This window comes from Emericellopsis atlantica, assembly GCF_019669845.1.
Source record: "Emericellopsis atlantica unplaced genomic scaffold F5Z01scaffold_3, whole genome shotgun sequence".
In the NCBI taxonomy this organism is placed as follows: Eukaryota; Fungi; Ascomycota; class Sordariomycetes; order Hypocreales; family Bionectriaceae; genus Emericellopsis; species Emericellopsis atlantica.
The window spans coordinates 1,220,829-1,239,903 of record NW_025764705.1 but is presented as its reverse complement, the minus strand read 5'-3'; the positions used below and the strand labels follow the sequence as shown (position 1 = coordinate 1,239,903).

At 57.6% G+C, this 19,075-nt stretch overlaps 1 protein-coding gene across 1 annotated transcript in view; it reads right to left on the bottom strand.

Annotated features, from left to right (window-relative positions):
* Positions 1-19,075, bottom strand: part of F5Z01DRAFT_615677 (uncharacterized protein) — a gene marked incomplete at both ends in the record, with an annotated part of 28,263 nt that extends 9,188 nt beyond the window's left edge. The window contains one exon of the mRNA XM_046260873.1: positions 1-19,075. This exon is cut by the window's left edge and continues 9,188 nt beyond it. Within this exon, the coding sequence (XP_046122213.1) occupies positions 1-19,075 (19,075 nt within the window).

Genomic DNA, 19,075 nt, shown 5'->3' with positions numbered 1-19,075 from the left:
TTGAGATACAACAAGCCTCCGCCGGACCCCAGACATTGATGAGCCGGACTTTGCCAAACCATTGGTGAAGGATGTCATGGCCCACGGCTTCGCCACCGACTCCCACCACACGCACGGTCGGCACCATGTCCGGGTTGAGGGTCCTCAGGAGCGCTGGTGTTTGGAACATCCACGTCACTCCCTTTTCGCGGATAAAGTCGGACAGAGAGTTCATGCGCTGGTCTTCGGAAGGCACGCAGACACAGGCACCTGTCACCAGGGCGCTGATAATCTCGCCAATGGAAAAGTCGAACACAAAGGCCGCAAACTGAAGCATGCGGGTTTCACTCGTCATTTGGAGTCTCTTTGCGATAGCCCGCTGACCCGTACAGGCAGCGCGATGCTCCATGATGAAGCCCTTGGGGGTGCCCGTGCTGCCAGACGTGAACAAGACGTAGGCTGCGTCGTGGGGCTGGGCGAGTGATGATGCTCGCTCCGTCTGTATCTCCGCTGGGACATCCTGTGCGAAAGGTGCCGTCACGGAGTCCACCTGGATGACATTTTCCACCAAGTTCTCGACGTGCTTGCGGCATTCTCGAGAGCACAGGGCTGTGACCGACCCAGTCTTGCTTGCAATCTGCTGATGACGACTCGGAGGGTGTGTTGGGTCAATGGGCACCCAGGCACCGCCCGCCTTGTTGATGGCGAGGGTCGCGACAAAGTACCACATGGACTTTTCAAAGCATACGATAACGAGATCCCCAGCCTTGATCCTGTACTGAATCTGAAGTAGGTTGGCGTACGAGTTGGCAGCGTTGTCGAGCTCCCAGTAGGTCAGTGTGCCGTCCCAAGCGTCAATGGCGGGCGCGGATGGACGAAGCTGCGCCTGTTCCTGGAGGAGAATGTGGAGGCATTCATTGTAAGGCGGAGAGGATGAACCGTTGGCCACTGTGAGAACTCTCGTGTCTTCTGAGCCCAACAAGTTGACCTTGGTCAAAGGTGTAGAAGGAGGGGCGGTGCATAACGCGAGAACGGCTTGCTGGAAGTGGCCACAAAGTAGCTTGACTTCTTCACCCGTGATCACGTTTGAAGCGTATGCGACGGTAAGGGATATATCAGAATCCTCATGCTGGGGGATCTGGCACTGGAAGACTACCGGGTATGTAAAGAAGTCGTCCTCAATCGTGCCCTCTGTGTCGTGAACTGGAAGCAGAGGCTGTTGACCATCGGGCGAACCTCGATCGACCGCCGCTAGCTTGGCAGGTTGAATCACCAGGAGTGTGCGGAAGTCACACGCAGAGTGGGCATCGTTGCTTAGCCTCGCAATGTTCTGCAGTCCAAACTGCTGGTGAGGGATGATTGCGACGCTCTGCTCCTGGACCTGCCTGAGATATGTCCCGACAGTCGCCGACGTGCCGAGGGGCACACGCATGGGCAGAGAGGTCACTATAGGTCCTACAACTGACTCGATGCCTGCGACAGGCGCATTGCGACCCGAGACAGTTGTGCCAAAGGTGACTTCATCCAGCGAGCCCGAGCCGTCGCTGGCTTGGGTCGACAATGTGAGACCCCACGCTGCCGTCATGAGGTTTGCCAAGGTCACATCTGACGAAGCGAGTTGGCGCCTGGTGGACTTGATGGTGAAGGACTGCCTCAAGGTGGCATCTGTGCGGATGCCTTGTTGCGTGCTGGTGTTAAATAGTCGAGGATAATCCGTGCATCTCGCCCCTTCCAGCGTTTGAGTCCAGTAGGCCGCTGCCGTCTCTCGGACACGTTCGCTGTGGGCAATGAAGCTTGCATACGGTGTCCGAGGAGGTGTCTCGAGCGCTAGAATGGGGTTTCCGTACACCTCACTGAACCGCGCAAACAAGAGGTCCAAAGACCACCCGTCATAGGCTGCGTGGTGAATGTTCCACGCGAAGAAAACCTCACTCGTGGGTTCTTGAGTAAGGAGGGCATGCTGTGACAAAGGTGTGCCGTAGCCGATGGGTGCAAACCCTGGTTCCATGGCTTGGCTGTCGGCAGGGCCTGTAATGGTTCCTATGTGCCAAGGGCAGCCTTCTCGAAGAACGACTTGGATGGCTCTCCCGTTGGCGAGCCAGACGATTCTGGTCCGCAGGATGGGCGTCTCGGCAACAATTTGATTCCATGACGCCTTGACGCGTTGCGGGTCAACCCCCTGGCCAAGCTTGAAAATCATATTAGCAACATATGTGCCGGGATTCTTTTCGGTCAAAGCGATCATTCCTTCTTGGAGGGAAGTGCAAGGGTAGGCATCTTCTATCAATGCCGGATCCAGCAATGCTGGATCCATATCCCAAGCTTGTGCCAGGCTTGTCTTGACATCCTCCAAGGTAGTGGCACCGTCAAGAAGACTAAATGGCACGATCTGAGACTCTTCAACCACGCGCAGCTCGTCGCAAGCCGAGGCCATGGCTTCCAGGCGTTGGTTTCGGTAGACCACTTCCACCTCCAGGTCAATCCCCGAGTCTCTCGCCATGGTAACAAGTCGGATAACGGTAATGGAATCACCACCCAGACGCAGGAAGCTACTGTCAAGGCCAATCGATGCTTCCGACACTCCAAGTACAGACGCCCATAAGCTTGCCAAAAATTTCTGCATAGCCGTTTCTGGTGGTCTGATAGCATCGGATGCCGTTTCGAGAGCATATTTCTCTCGAAGCGCAAACGCTCCCAAGCTGGAGGCGATACGCTTAATAGCTTTCCAATCAGCCTTGGTGCTCGTGACGGTAGGTAGAAAGTTCAGGGGAACAAAGAGGGTTGGTATCATGTAGCTGGGAAGCTTCGACTCCAGACGAGAAACGGCGTCGGCGAGCAGCTGCTTTCCTTCACCAAAGAACTCTTGAAGAAGGGTATCGTCGTCATAACGAACATCGGCTCCTTTCACCACATTGTCAAAGCAGAAGAATACCGCAAGGTGCTCCTGCTCTTCTTCCTTGCCGTCGACAATAGAGTGCGTGTTCAAAATATCGACAAACAAGTGAGGGACGCCACTGAGATGAGAGTGCAGGTGCTGTTCAACGTCGCCTAACTCAATACGCTGCCCATGAAGCTTCACTTGTGTGTCTTTGCGGCCGACAAACTCCATCTCGCCCCGAGGTCCGATGTAGCGGACAAGATCGGCCGTGCAATACACTTTACCCTCCGCAGCTCCAGAGAACCGAAGAGCCCAAGCCGGTGCCGGACGGAACACTGCTCGGGTCTTGTCTTCATCTCTCAGGTAGCCCTCCGCCAACGAGGGCCCTTGGGCAATGAGCTCACCCACGCAGCCGATGGGCGCGAGCTTTGTGTAGTCGTTGGGGTCTGCGATCCAACTGGAATACCCTACACCGCGCCCAATGATAGCCGGTGGCTCAGGAGCCGTCATGTGGTGGGCGGTCATGAAGATGGTGGTCTCGGTAGGGCCATATGCTTGTATGAAGCGGACGCCAGCGTCTAGCCAGGGGCTGATCACACTAGGAGCGAGAGCTTCACCGCCGACCACAATCGTCTCCAATGACGGGAAGTGGGTGGAAGAGATGAGCCGGGAGACAACAGGGGTCAGGAAGGCCCAATTGACATCGGCTTCCACCATGAACTCCGCAAGATGGTGCGGGTTCATGCGCTGCGTCTCGCTGGGAACGCATACGGTGCTGCCGTGGAGGAGTGTGCCGATGATCTCCGAGATACTGGCGTCGAAGACATGGGAAGCAAACTGCAGGACGCGGCTGTGGGCACCCATCTTGAAAGGCTCGACATGGTTGCGTAGCGCTGTAGCCAGGGCTCTGTTGCTGATCATGACACCCTTTGGCTTGCCTGTGCTGCCAGATGTGAAAAGAATGTAGGCCAGCTGCGAAGGAGACGCGACGTCGGGCTGCACACTGGATGGCTGCGACGACTCGTTGACCATGAGCTGTTGATCCAAGTACGACGACACCTCGAGAACAATGGGCAGCATGCCGGTGGACGCTGCCGCACCTTCCGAGGAGCCAAGCAGGATTTTCGCGCCCAGTTGCTCGAGAATGTCCCGTCTTCGTTCTTGCGGGTGCTTGGGATCAAGAGGCACAAAAAAGGCTCCGGTGCTAAGCACAGCAAGGATGGACACGGTGTACCAGACAGAATGCTCGAAGCATACGGGAACAGCATCCCCAGGCTTGCAGTCTCCTATAAGCCGCAAGTGATTGGCAAGCCTCTTGACGGCTGCACTAAGCCTTGCATACGTCCAGATGTCCCGGCTTTCTCCTTCGGCGGACACGTAGATGGCCTCTGCGTCGGGGCAACGGGCGACTTTCGATGCAAAGAGCTCGGGTATTGTTCGTTCCTCGACACTCAGGTCTCCCGCGCTCTCTTGGTTCCATGTCATGATCGTTGTCTCTTCTTGCGCGCTTGCATATGCTACGTCGAGGAGGGACACCGTGTCGTCGTTTCCGACGAGCTGAGCGCAGAGTGAAGCGAACTGATCACACATGGCTTCCACCTGGAAGTTTGAAAGCAGGCGTGGATCAAATGTCACTCTAGTGGCAACTTCCGTGTCACCGAGCAAGCACTCAAATATGAGGGGATAGTCAATAAAGTTGCCGTGCGCCTCAACGTGAGCCATTTCAATGCCAAGATCATTGGTGTATCGGTTCAGAGGTTGAACCACAAAGAGGTTTCGGAAGCCACACGCGACGCGCGTCGATGCGTTGAGCTGAGCAATGTTCTGGACGCCAAAATGCTCATGGGGCGTCATCTCGTTGGCTTGAAGCTGGATGTTACGGAGAAAGGCTCTGGCTGTGGTCGTATCGCCAGGCAAGGCCACACGCACAGGAACTGTGGTGATCGTGGGTCCGACAATGTCCTCTATGCCCGCCACGGGGACGTTTCGCCCGGACATCACCGACCCGAATAGTATGTCTTTGGATCCTGACCATTGGGAAAGGACGAGAGTCCAGGCCGCTCGGAGAATAGTTGAAAGTGTCACTTCGCCTTCGTTTGACTGTGGCAGCGGAAACGTCTTGTGACTTGTCAAATGGTGTGGCAAATGCTCCAGACTGCTCGAATGTTTCTGCGCTGGTGGGAAATGCGTTGGAAGAGCGTTGTTGATGGGTTTCAATTGGGACTCCCAGAACTTGGCAGAGTCGTTTGCATCACACCCTTGGAGGTAGGCAATGAACTTGGAGAACGGTGCCTTTGTGGGCGTCGTGGAATCTCCCCAGATGCCTACACTCTCTTCCGCCATGTATATGTTTTGAACTTGATTCAGCACGAGACCGAGTGACCAGCCGTCTGTGAGCGCGTGGTGGCACACCCACACAAGGTAGGCATCACCATGGCGGTCTCGAAGGAGAACAAACGACGACAGGGGGTTGCCGTAGGTGAGGAATGGCTTGGGATGGCTCTCCAGGTACTCTCCGACATCAAGACACGTTTCTTCGACCCATCTTAGCTGTTCGTCAAGAACAATCTGTAGCTGTGCAGTTGGTCCCTGGACTATGCGGGTGCGCATGCTGTCGTTGGCAGCGACGGTTGCATCCCAGGCGCTTCGCAACCGACGCATATCGAGCTCACGTGGTAGCTTGAACACATGGCGTTGAATGTACGATTCGGATTGTCTCGACGTCAAAGACATCATGCCCTCTTGGAGGGCGGTGCAAGGGTAAATATCGACTATGGCGTCCTTGTCAAGGTCGTATCGACTCGCAATAGACCTTACAAGATGGTTCGGGTCTTTATTTGGGGCGAGAAGACCAAATCGAGAGACGTCTTCTTGATCTTGCTCGGACTCCTCCAAGGGCGCCATGCGCAACGCCAGCTGGGAAAGCCGGGGGTCAGCGAAGACATCCGACACCCCAATAAAGTATCCAGCCTCTCGTACGGCAGAAGCCAAGCGAATAGCTGCAATAGAGTCGCCTCCCAGTTGGAGGAAATTGTCATCCTTTCCAATGTCGGCTACTGTAATGTTTAGGATGGAAGCCCAGACTGACGCCAGCAGTCTTTCTTCGTCTGTCGACACTGTGCGCTTGGTCGTCTCCGCAAGGCTGTATGTTTTCAGTTGCCCTTGGGACAAGGATTCTCCCAAAGCCCGCAGCGCCGTTCGGTTGGTCTTGGTGGAGGTGATGACGGGGATTTCGCGCAGAGGAACGAAGAGATCCGGGACCATGTACGACGGCATGACGGTGCCGAGAAGGCCGGACAAGGTGGCGAGCTCATCTCGAAGCACACTATCCATAGGGAGGAGCAAAGAAGCTGGGTCTGGCTGGTCTGTTGGCTGCGTGTTGGACCTCTCCGTGCTCAACGTAAAGAACGCGGCCAGCATATCGCGACCTGCAGCCGCAGAAGATTGGATCAACTCCACAGCAACATCCTGGATGGGTGCAGAATGAGACCTGAGATGAAATTCAATCTCGGCCAGTTCTATGCGGAAGCCTCGCATTTTGACTTGCGTGTCTTTTCGGCCGAGGAATTCCAAGGTCCCATTGCTGTTGAACTTTCCGAGATCGCCCGTCTTGTAGAGACGTGACTCGATGGTTGAGCTGAGAGAAGACAGCCAGGCAGGAGGCGTTTCTATGTATGCGTCTGCGGTCAGCTCAGGCGCTCCAAGGTATCCTTTGGATATAGTATGGCCTGTGATGACAATTTCTCCCATACAGCCCACGGGAGCCAGCTTGGAGTGATCACCCTGGTCCACGACCCAGCACAGGCCTCCAACAGAGCGGCCGATGGTCGAGGGAGAATCCGTGGGGGAAGTGAACTTGTGCAATGTGCTGGCCATGCAGCACTCGCTAGGACCCCAGGCATTCCAGAGATGAACATGCTCAGCCCAGTCGGCGACAATGTCCCGCGTCACGCTCTCGCCCGCGAGAATCAGTGTATCGACACTGGGGAGTGTGGCAGGTGTAAAGAGACGAACAAAGGTGGGCGTTTGCCAGAGCGTGTTCACGGCGGCACGGGAAACGAAACCGGAGAAGTCATCGAGGCGTTCCTCGGGCGATGGGATACACAAGGCGCCCCCCGAGAGAAGTGTGGCAAAGATCTCGCCAATACACAGATCGAACACGTACGACGCAAATTGCAGGGTGCGCGTCCTCGTCCCCAGTCCGATCCGGGCCCCAATGTCCTTCAAAGCGGTGAAGGCGGACGAATGGGGCATGATGAGGCCCTTTGGCACACCCGTGGAGCCCGATGTGAAGATCACGTACGCCGCACTCTGGGGATGTAGACCCTGTGGCAGGTGCTTGGCGGATGACAGGTCTGCCTCGGAGGCACACGTGTTCAAAAACGAAGAGGTGACGAGAACAACATTGCCTGATAGCTCAGCGCATTTCGCAGTAGTCGACTCGGAGCCTAGCAGCAATCGGGCCTGGAGCTTCTCCAGGATGTGCAACTGGCGAGCTGTCGGGTGCGCAGGATCAAGAGGAACGAAAGAAGCGCCAGTCTTCATGATGCCCACCATGGACACAATGGCCATGGCGGATTGTGGAAAACAAAGTGGCACATAATCTCCGACTTGCACGTTGTGTACTCTCACCAAATAATCCGACAGGGCGTCCGTGAGCTTGTCAAACTGCCCATAGGTGAGTTGGGCGTCCCAAGCACAGAGAACGGGCTCGTCTGGCCTCTTCGAGGCCCGATATCTGATTTCCTCATGCAAAAGATGCTGCACCGGCTCGGGGCAAGACGCATTCCATTGCAGGAGCCGGGTTTTATCCCAGGGGCTGACGAGGTCCAGATCAGACACCTTGACATCCTCGACGTTGCTGCCACAAAGCTGTGCGGTGACACTCTCGAGCTGGTGGCAGATGGCCTCAACCTGGTCTGCGTCGATCACGGCGGGATCGTGGGTGACGTGCACACGAACGCCATTGTGGGCTTGGATAAACAACTGCACCACAATGGGATAGGTGTGGAAAGACTCGAAGCCTCCCTCTTCGAAGACGGGCGTCATGATGTTCTTACTTTGGTCCCCGTCTTCGCCCTTGTAAGGCTGCACTACCACGAGGACACGAAAGTCACAAGCAATGCGACAGTCCTCGCTGAGCTTACTGACGTTTTGCAGGCCAAGTTGCTCGAAGGGTATCATCTTTGTGCCTTGCTTCTGCACCCCTTCCAGAATGGACGCAACACTGCAGGTCGGCGGCAGCCTGATCCTCATGGGATGGGTGGTGACAAGGGGGCCGATGATCGACTGCACGCCAGGCACGTCCATTTGACGGCCAGTAGTGGTGAGACCAAGTACAACATCTTCCGTGCCCGAGTAACGAGACAAGAGCAGAGCCCAGGCCGTCTTGAGAATAGTGGGAAACGTGATGCCCGATCCTTGATCCCTCTGCACAGTGAAGTCGTGAGTCCGCACCGCATTCACCTTTGGGACGTAGTTAACGGCAGGGAGCGGTGGATACGACGCGCCAGGGGGGCCCTTGAGTTCGCTCCGCCAGAAGGCTTGCTGCTCGGCCAGATCTCGCGATTCAATATGAGCGATTGCGTTGACGAATGGGGTGTGATCCGCTACTTCAGACCCGCGATAGAGCTTGTCGACCATGCTCAGAACGAGGTCCATGGACCATCCGTCGTATAGACTGTGGTGGATTGTCCATAGGAAGAACTTTGTGCTGCCCTGCTTGATGAGTGTGAAGCGGCAGAGCGAAGTGCCCAGGGCCATGGGAGCTTGCATACCGTCTCGCATGAAGGCGTCGAGCGACGGGGCTGTGACTTTAGTCCACTCGATGTCTGTCGGCTTCAGGACAACCTGGATGAGATCTCCCTTGGGACCGGCCACGATTCGGGTCCGAAGGATCTCAACTCGATCCGACGCACATTGCCACGCCATCCTGAGCTTGTCAATGTCCGTGTCGGCAGCAACCTCGAAGGGAACCTGTGCCATGTAGGATCCTGTCTGTTTGTTCGAAAGCGCCATCATGCCCTCTTGGAGCGCGGTGCATGGATATGCGTCGGCTATACTGTTTGGAGCCACGTTGCAAGCCTCGGCCAGTTGGTCCATCAGGCTTTGTTGATCTTGGTCTCTGTTGAGGATGGAAAACGGCTCGACCATGAAGCCATCTGTGGTCTCGTCATCCTCGAGAGCGGGTGCGTGGAGGGCCATATCAGACAATACGGGTGTTTCAAAGATTTGTCCCACTGTCAGAGCCAGCCCCTTTTCTCTTGCCAACTGGACAAGGTGGATGGAGCGAATGGAATCGCCACCAACGGCAAGGAAACTATCATTCGCCATGATAGAGTCAGCATCCAGATTCAAAACCACGCTCCACAGGCTTTGGAGGATTCTCTCCTTATCGGTGGACAAGGCAATATTGCCGCTCCGCCGACGGGGTAGGGCGGAGGCCAGGACCACGTCCGTTGGCAGTGAGCGAGCCCATTGTTCCAGCTTCTTCCTGTCGGTCTTGCCCGCAGTGCTCTTGGGCATATAGTTGACTGAGAAGAAGTGCGTGGGAAGCATGTGCTGACCGACCTTGCGGCACATCACGGACAGCGCTGCCTCACCCTCATCGCGGAACGAGTCAAGCTGGGGAGGAATAGCGGGCTCCAAGGACGAGGCGTCCCTTTCCTCTGCGCCCTGCTCGTCGGCTTTCCACACAAAGGCCACAAGAGTGCTGCCAAGCCGCTGCCCAAGGTTGTCGATGGACAGGACTGTAACATCGCGGACATGACCACTTGCCCAGGCCTCTTTGAGCTGGTACTCGACCTCGCCAGCCTCCACGCGCTGGCCGTTGATCTTGATCTGCGAGTCTTTTCGGCCTAGGTAGTCGATCCTGTTCACATCCCCGTAGCGAACAAGGTCCCCTGTCTTATACAGACGCGTACTCGGTGCAAGCCCGGCCGCTGCGGCCCAAGCTAGGTGGGTGACGAAGGCGGACGCCGTCTTTTCGTCATCGTGAAGATAGCCACGGGCCAGGATCGAGCCTTGCAGAAGCAACTCACCCTCACAACCGGGGCTGACGAGCCGGTCGTGGTTCTCCGGGTCGACAATCCAGCAAGCGCAGTTCAGGCCGGCACCGATGCTTGTAGACACCTCATCGCGCCCGGGCAGCCATTCGTAACAGGCGCTGTAGATACACGCTTCGGTGGGCCCGTATCCATTCAACAGACGCACATGGCCGACCCATATCTGCACGTCGCCGCTGGTGGCCGCCTCTCCACCCAGAATGAGGGTCTCTAGACGAGGTACAGCAGCCGGCGTGAGCAGCCTCGACACAGACGGCGTCAGGAAGGCAAAATTGACAGCCATCTCTCGCATCGCGGAGGCGATATCGTTCATACGCGCCTTGTCGGACGGAATACAGACGCACCCGCCCGTGACGAGCGTGGCGAAGATTTCGGCGAGGGAGACGTCAAAGACAAAAGCAGAGTACTGCAGCACGCGACTGGAAGCTTCGAGTCCCATGCGACGTCCAATGCCCACGACACTCTCATGGAACGCTGCATGTCCCATCACAACACCTTTGGGTGTGCCAGAGCTACCGGAGGTGAAGAAGACGTACGCCACCTGGTCGGCCGCTGCGATGCGTGCGCTCGCCAGGGCTGACTCAGAACGCCTCTCCTCCGTCGTGATCTCCCTGCCTACTGTCATGACGAGATTGGCGAGGCCTGTGCAGCGTGAAAGCATCAGCTCGGAGCAGAGGATGGCCTTGGGATGGATCTGCGACAGCACATCGTTGCGGCGGCTCGCTGGGTCGTCCGGGTTCAGGGGCACAAAGGCCGCACCGGATTTCATGACACCCAGCATGGCGACAATAGCCCAGAGGGACTTCTCGAAGCAGATGGGCACAAGATCCGTACTGCCGATGCCCTGGTCCACCAGCTTGTCTGCCAGTTTGTCCGTGAGGACATCGAGGTCTCCATAGGACAGTCCGCCGTCCCACGCCTGGAGAGCAGGCTCGGATGGGTGGCCAACTGCCACGGCAGATACCGCGTCTGGAACCGTGCTTGGCCTCCATACCTTCATGCGCTTGATATCGAGAGCATGGCATGTCTGGAGATGGCCGAGGCATGATGCTGCATCTGCCTGGCAAAGCTGCTCAAGGAAGAGGTGCATCTGCCTTGCCAGGCTTTCGACCACCATCAAGTTGAGATACTTGGTGACATAGCTAAAGCCCAGCTCAATCTCCTCGTTGCTGCGAACAGTGCACTGCAACACAAGAGGGTAGGCCATGAACCCAGCGTGGCTGTCTTCGTTGTCCACCGGCTGGAGCTCGAGACCTTTTCCATCCGTGGCCAGTGCGCTGGGCTGGATGACAAGAATGTTGGTGAAATCACAGGCGCGTCTCGTATCAGCGGAGATTTTGGCAATGTTCTGGAGGCCGAATTGCTCGTGGTGCATGGCGCGCGCAGACTGGCCTTGCACCTTGCTCAAGAAGGCCCCAACGGTCTCGTCCGCCGGCGTGTGAGCGCGTAACGGTATCGTGGCCACCGTCGGGCCAACAATCTCTTCAATCTCCGAGACGGGCGCATTGCGGCCTGAGACCACGTTTCCAAAAGTCACATCCGTCGAGCCGCACCGCTGCGCAACCGTGAGAGCCCAGGAAGCGCGGATGAGAGTGGGCACGGTAGTCTCCTTGCTTTTCGCACGTCTGGGCAATTTGACGCGACTCTTGTAGAAAGCGGTGGTCTCGGGCTGCTCTTGCTGCTGCTGGCTGTCAACCTGCGTTTGGGGGAAGCGCGAGTCCTCAGCGCCTTCCAGCTCTCTGGCCCAGAAGGCCTCACTTTGCTCGTTCACATCGCGCGCCTGGATGGAAAAGGTGGCAAAGTCTGGCGGAGGGCTTAGTGATGCGCCATGGTATGCATCGCTCAGCAAAGACAGAATCCGACCGACCGACCAACCGTCGATGATGGCATGGTGTGCGGTCAACACTATATACCTGTCCAAAGCAGCTTCGAACAATGTCACCTGGCACAGCGTTGTGTTGAGAGACATATCGCCACGGGTTCTCTCTCTGAGATGTGCCATGAACTGCTTCTCGTCTGCTACGTCTGCCAACTGCGCAGTAGACCATGATGCCTCCTCGTCCAGGACGACCTGGTAGGTCACGCCGTGGACTTGCACAATCCTCGATCGCAAGACAGAACACGCTGAAACAACAGACGCCCATGCCGTGGACAGACGCTCGGCGTCCAAATCTTTTGGCAGGCGGAACACATGCTGGGCAACGTACGAGCCAGGGTTCTTCAATGACAAGGAGATCAGAGCCTCTTGCATATGGGTAGCTGGATAGACGTCTTCGACACATTCTTTGACCGTGCCGAGTTGCGCGCTGATGATGGCAAGAATCTCTGTTCTTTCCGGTCCCGGTATAGAGGAAAAGACCACATAGGCGCCCTCGTCTTGGCTCTGCATCGTGCGTCGCACCGCCGTGGACATGAGCTCTAGGGTAGGCTTCGCGAAAATAGTGGGGACGTCGAGGTCCAGCCCATTCTTCCTCGCACTCGAGGCAAGCCTCATCGCGACGATCGAGTCACCCCCCAGTGCAAAAAAGTTGTCGTTCACGCCGATCGCAGATGCTTCCAACTGCAACGCCGACGCCCAGAGATCTCGCAGGCTTGACTGCCAGGCGTTCGTCACCTCCGCCTTCCGATCTCCGGTGGTGATCAGGCTGTAATTTGTGATCTGCGCCGCGCCCAGATCGTGAATGGCTCGCTTGAGCGCACCGCGATCGAGCTTCCCCGCGATGGTCAGGGGCAGCTTTTTCAAGGGGATCCAAAGTCGGGGAACCATATAGCCCGGGACACGCGCTGCCAGATCAGTGGCGAGCCCCTTGAGCCAAGTGACCTCCTCGTCCGCGAGAGGGGGGAACGTCTCTTGCGACGCGAAGGCGTGTTTTGACTGGAAAAACATGGCCAGGAGCTGCGTGGATCGGCCTTCGAGCGGCGTGCCAATCTCCGAGACGCAGTCAATTCCCGGGGCGAGCCCTTCTACATAGGCGTCCACCTCCCGAAGCTCGATTCGTTGCCCGTTGAGCTTGACTTGGTTATCTTTCCGCCCTATAAAGTTGAGCGAGCCGTCCGACTCATACTGCACGAGGTCACCGGTCAGGTAGATACGTCCAGTGTCTGCGGTGACCTCCCGCATCCATCGTGGTGCGTCTCGAAAGACGCTGGCTGTCTGGTTCGGACTTCCCAAGTATCCACGTGCCAGCGTGGGCCCCTGGATGGCGAGCTCACCGATACACCCGACGGGCGCGAGCTTCTCGGGGTCGCTGGGGTCCACCACCCACGTTGTGCAATTGACAGCCTTGCCAATGTTCGAAGGGGTGTCTTGCGGCGTCTCCCAGAGTCTCGCAGTCGCGCCAGTGCAAGCCTCGGTAGGCCCGTAACCAGCGTGTCCCTGGGTTGCCGACCAGGTGCTGACGACGTCGGGGGTGTTCGCCTCGCCTCCTAGGAGAATCGACTTCAAGCTAGGCACCTCGTCCGGTGTGAAGAGCCGCGACAGAGAGGCTGTCAGCGCGGTAAAGGTGACACCCATCCTCCGGATCGCTCCCGCTATGTCATGTTGGCACTCATCCTCTGTTGGTACGCAGACACAGCCCCCGCGGAGCAACGCCCCGAAGATCTCGAGGCAGCACGCATCAAACACATACGGCGAGTACTGTAAGACTCTTGTGGACTGATCAAAGCCTAGATAGGCCGTGATACCCTGAAAGCTGGTACAGACCGCGCCATGTTCAATCATGACGCCCTTGGGCTTGCCCGTCGTGCCAGACGTGAACAACACGTATGCCAAATGCTTGTTTGTGACCTCTGGCAAACTCACCCTACTGGCAGGGAGGCTGGCGATGATATCTCCCGATACCTCCAGCATCTCCACACCCAAGTCGGCGAATCGAGATTGTGTACTGTCTGAAGCCAGGACCAGACTGGCATCGATTTGCTCCAATATTGCTTGCCACCGATGGCGAGGGTGGGAGGGATCAAGAGGTACAAACGCACACCCGGCTTTCATGATGCCGAGCATGGCCACAATGGTCCACGCCGACTTTTCCAAGCAAAAGGGGATCATCTGGTGTGGCTTCACGCCTCGCGATAGTATGTACGAGGCCAGGCGATCCGACACGGAGTTCAGCTCCTCGTAGGTAAGACGGACATGTCCCGACTCCACCGCAATGGCTCCAGGACGGCTGGCGTTCTGCAGCTCAATGAAACGCGGAACCGACAGACAGACTTCTTGGGGGGTCTCCGTGTTCCAAGCCTGCAGAGTCGAGATATCACCTCGCGTCACCATGTCGATCTCGCGAAGAGGCAGATCCGCCCTGGCTTCGGCCACCTGGCGGAATGCCTCGTGAAAGTGGCCGCACACTCCTTCGGCGCGCTCACTGGCGATGCGCGTCTGGTCGTAGATGACATTGCAGTGAATGGAATTGTCGTCTCGGAGGCTGCAGGTCAGTACAAATCCATATCCTAACTTACCAATCTCCGAGGATCCGACCGGGTCTTGCTCAAAGAGCTGAATCTGTTTGGCAGCTCCTGGAGGCTGCACAACGAGGAGCGTGTCAAAGGTGGCGGCGTTGGCCGTGTCTCCTCCCATGCGGGCAATGTTCTGGATGCCCGACTGTTCAAAGTCGAACATGTGAATCATCTGGTCGCGGACCGCTTCGAGAAGTCCAGCGACAGACGTTTCTCTGTCGACAAGAATCCGCAGAGGGACCGTGGCGATGGTGGGACCAACGATGCTGTCAATCCCGGCCACGGTAGCTGTGCGTCCAGATACCGTGACGCCGAAGATGACATCGTGGGTCCCTGCATACTTGGCGTTGACAATAGCCCAGGCAGCCCGGAGGAGGGTTGGCAGGCTGTGACTGGTGTGGTTCGTCTTGACGCCAGGAATCACGAAATCCTTCTGGCCCTGGGGGAGGTCCTTCTGTAAGGTCGGTGACGCTGGCAGGTGAGACTGAAAGGGGAGCGGGAAAGGGTTGGATCTGGAGAACTGGTCTTGCCAGTAGCTCTTCTCCGCCTCATCGTCGCGTTTCTCTGCGAGATAATTCACAAAGTGCACGAAGGGGAGCGGGGCGGGCAGCTCAAGTCCATCGTACAGGTCTTGTAGCTCCCGCAGCATCAACCCCAAACTGTGGCCGTCAAAGAGGGAGTGATGAATTGCCAGAGCCAGATGCCTGCCACTACCCGCCTCTTCTACTAGGCTCCATCGAGTCATCCTCGCCCCTAGGCTCGTCGGCGGGGCATCTTCCAAGCGGAGGAAATTGTCCAGACTCGTGGCACTTTCCCAGGGGAGGACATCGTCTAGCACGACTTGCAGCAGCCCGACACCCTCGACATCGACAAAGCGTGTTCGGAGCAAGTCGCTGCGCTCGACAAGCGCGGTGCATGCCGAGGATAGACGCTCCAGGTCGACGTTATCCGGCAGCTTGTACGCACCCACAGCAATGTACGCGCGAGGATTCCTGAGCGAGATGGCCATGAGCCCCTCTTGGAGTGTTGTACAAGGATACGCGTCCTTGACTTGGCTGAGAGAGACACCACAGGTCACGGAAGCAACGCGCCTTATCTCGCTCGGGCTCACGCCTTGTGGCACGAGTTCAAAGGGAGCAAGATGGGCCAGTTCCAAAGATGATGCTCGCTTGGTGGTGCTGGCCATGTCTTCCAAGATGGGGGAGGCAAAGATAGCAGCCACGCTGAGCTCGAGACCCTTTTTGAAGGCGAGAGTGACCAGCTTCGTGGCGGCGATGGAGTCGCCCCCCAGGCGAAAGAAGTGGTGATGGCCTTGGATAAGAGACGCGTCCATGCTGAGGATCTGGGCCCAGAGCTGACGGAGAGCCACGGCCGTCTCACTCAGCTCATTTGCCACAGCCGGCCGTTCTATGGAGGAGAAGAGGGCGAGATCTTGAGGGCTCAGCTGCTGGGCTATGGCTCGGAGCGGCTTGCGATCTGTCTTGCCGGACGACGTCTGGACCGGCGTACCCGCGAGAGGGATGGCCAGCGTGGGGACCATGTACGTTGGAAGTCTCTTGCCGAGTCTCTCCATCACTTGCCGTATCACCTCGCCGATTTCAGGGGTAAGTTCCGACTTTGCCATGGGCCGAGCGACGCCCGCAGACGGCACGTCTAGGTGCGAGCTGTCCACAAACCACAAGATGAGGACAAGCATCTGCCGGCCAGTCACTTTGTGCGTGACGAGTTCGACCATGCCGCCCACGCCTGGTGGTGAGATGTGGACCAGTTGCGTCTCAATCTCGCCGAGTTCGATACGCTGTCCATGGTATTTGACCTGGCTGTCCTTGCGGCCGATAAAGTCAATGGTACCAGCCGTGTTGTATCGCACGAGATCCCCTGACTTGTAGGCTCGATGACCATCGACGCCCTCCAGCTTGGGTAGGAAGGATGCCGCATTTACCAGCCACGCGTCGGCGCCGGCCTGACCGAGATAGCCACGGGCAAGCGTCGGACCCTGGATCACTAGCTCGCCCACACAGCCCAGAGGCAATATCGTTTTGTGGTCATCGGGGCTGACAACCCACAGGCCGAGTCCTGAGACACGGCCCAGCGTGGTGGTCTTTCCTATGCTCCCAAGGTGCGGATTCCAGGCTGAACAGGTGCAGACCTCAGCTGGGCCGTAGATTCCAATTCTTCTCAGGGAGGCCCAGCTGTCGAGGACGGACTGCGGGATCGCCTCGCCGCCGAGAAGAAGCTGCTCGAGACAGGGTGCGTCGGCGTGGGTGAAGGTACTGGCCACGGACGGGGTCAGCAACGCTGCGCTGGCATTCAGGCGTCGTATGGCACTGGGTAGGGCGTTGACCCTTTCGTGCTCGGAGGGTATGCAGATACAGCCACCCTTCCAGAGGGTGTAAAACACTTCGAGCGAGACGACGTCGAACGTATGGGCCGAGTATTGCAACATGCGCAACGGCTTGGTCCAGCCAATGTCACGCTCCAAGGCAATGAAGGAGTTGCAAAAGGCAGCGTGCTCCATGACGATGCCCTTGGGCACGCCCGTGCTTCCGGATGTGAATATAATGGAAGCCACATTGGTCGGCGTCACCGCGGTCTGCAATGCCTCCGCGCTGACCTGGGACTCCAGACTGTCTATAAAGTCGCCGTCGATTGTCAACACGTTCGGTACCACCCCTGCCACGAGACCTGCTGACTCGGCGCTCGTCAGGATCCAACGACTCTGGCAGCTCTCGGCGATGGTGGCGATGCGGGATCTCGGGTGCCTGGTCTCGACGTGCACGTAGGCGGCCCCAGCCTTCAGGATACCGTACATGGACACGACCGTCCAGGCGGACTTGGGAAAACAGCACAGCACATGCGATTCGGGCCCGATCTGGTACTGCTGTTGCAGGTAGGCAGCGAGCAGCGTCACCTTGCGCTCGAGCTCCCGGTACGTAAAGGAACCCTCTGGGGCTAAGATAGCTTCTCGGTCAAGATAGGAAACCGTCTGCTCTGCAATCATGTCGTGCAAGCATGCATCTACCAGAGGCGGCGGATTCGTGTGCCACTGGCGCATGGCGTCCAGATCATGACGGCTGAAAAGCCGACACTCGGTCACGGGTTGTGCTGGGTGTGAGGCGAGCCAGGAGATGGCGGCGCGGAACGAGTCGACCAGGGACGTGGCCGTGGTCTCGGATAAGGTGTCCAGCTTGTAGGTGAGACGGAGGCGCAAGCACGTCGGCGTGCTGATGGCGACAGCAGAAACGGGATACTCGGTAGGGAACGCCTCACTTCGCGCTGTGAGCTTCATCTCCTCGCTTTCGGATGCGTCTCCTGACGTGCCCTTGCCTTCATCATCGTGTATGCAGGACAGGACAGTGTCGAAGAGGGCTCGGTCAGTCTGGGACGTGGCGCTTAGGACCTCCTTCAAAGAGCAGTATTGGTGTGACAGGGCTTCAATAAAGTCTCCCTGCACGTCTTGAAGGAGCTCAGAGGCGGGGCGCGAGTTGTCGAGGACTATGCGTCGCGCCAGAATATGCACAAAGGCGCCGACGGTGTTCTCGAGTCCGGGTAGGGGTGCATCACGCCCCGAGGTCACATAGCCAAAGCACACCGCGTCGGACTGCGTGTAATAGCGCAGCACCATCGCCCATGCCGTCTGTATGAGTGTTGCGGGCGTAGTGCCCGTGGTCTGGCAAGCCGACACCAGCTGATCCAGGCTGCCAAGCTCGACCGCCAGCGAGGCTTGCCCTGTGGCCGCCTCAGAGCCCAACCGTGGAAAGGGAGCCGCTCCCTGGCCGTTCAGATGTCTCCGCCAATACTCCAAGGAGCTGTCTTGAGCGCTGAGGAAGGCGTGGTAATCGCCTCCACGCAGAGGGGGCTCGGGAGGCGGCCTGCCGATGTATATATCCCGTAGTTCTTGTAGTATGATGGATAAGGAGGTGCCGTCCACAATTGCATGACTGAACTCGAACTTGCAAAACACGCGACCCTGGTCATCCTCACAGAAGGTAAGGTGATGGGCAGGACGTGTCAGGTCGAAATACACCGGTGGGCACGAGCGCAACTGGCTCTGTGCATCGGCGCAAGGTCCCTCGAGCGAGCGAACTTGGGGTGTCGCGCTTCGTAGTACGACCTGCTCAAAGAGGACGTATTCCCTCACGCTCTGCACAAAGACTGTCCGTAGTGCCTCGTGCCGCTGGATTGTGCGCGCCCAAGCATCTGACAGAGCTTTCCTGTCTATGGCGCTGTTGGCACGGACAGGTGTCGCTTCGACGACGAGCTCTACTCGGTAGCTTTCGGGCTCTTTCAGCACGGCGATGATCATGCCTTCCTGTACGGACGTGCAGGGGTAGACAGCTTGGACGTCTTTCAAGGACGCAATGCTGAGATCACGCAGCATGCGCTGCTCAAAGGTGGCTCGATGGGCGGGTGTGGTAGATCGCAGCGCGTAGTCGTCATATCTTTCTGGCACGGCCTCAAGTGCTTTTGTCTGCGAAGAGGAGCCAATTTGTTGTTTCGTTTGGTCCATGTGCCACTCGACGTCGATCAGGCGAGAACTCCCCAGTAGGTTTGCGACTGTGACCACCACCCCCCTCTCAAGTAGGTAGTTCATGAGGCGGATGGCGCTCATGGAGTCTCCTCCCATCTTGACAAATGACTTGTGGAGGTCAATCTCGGTGGCCTCTATTCGGTGTGTGCGGGAGAAGCCCGCTCGCAGCAT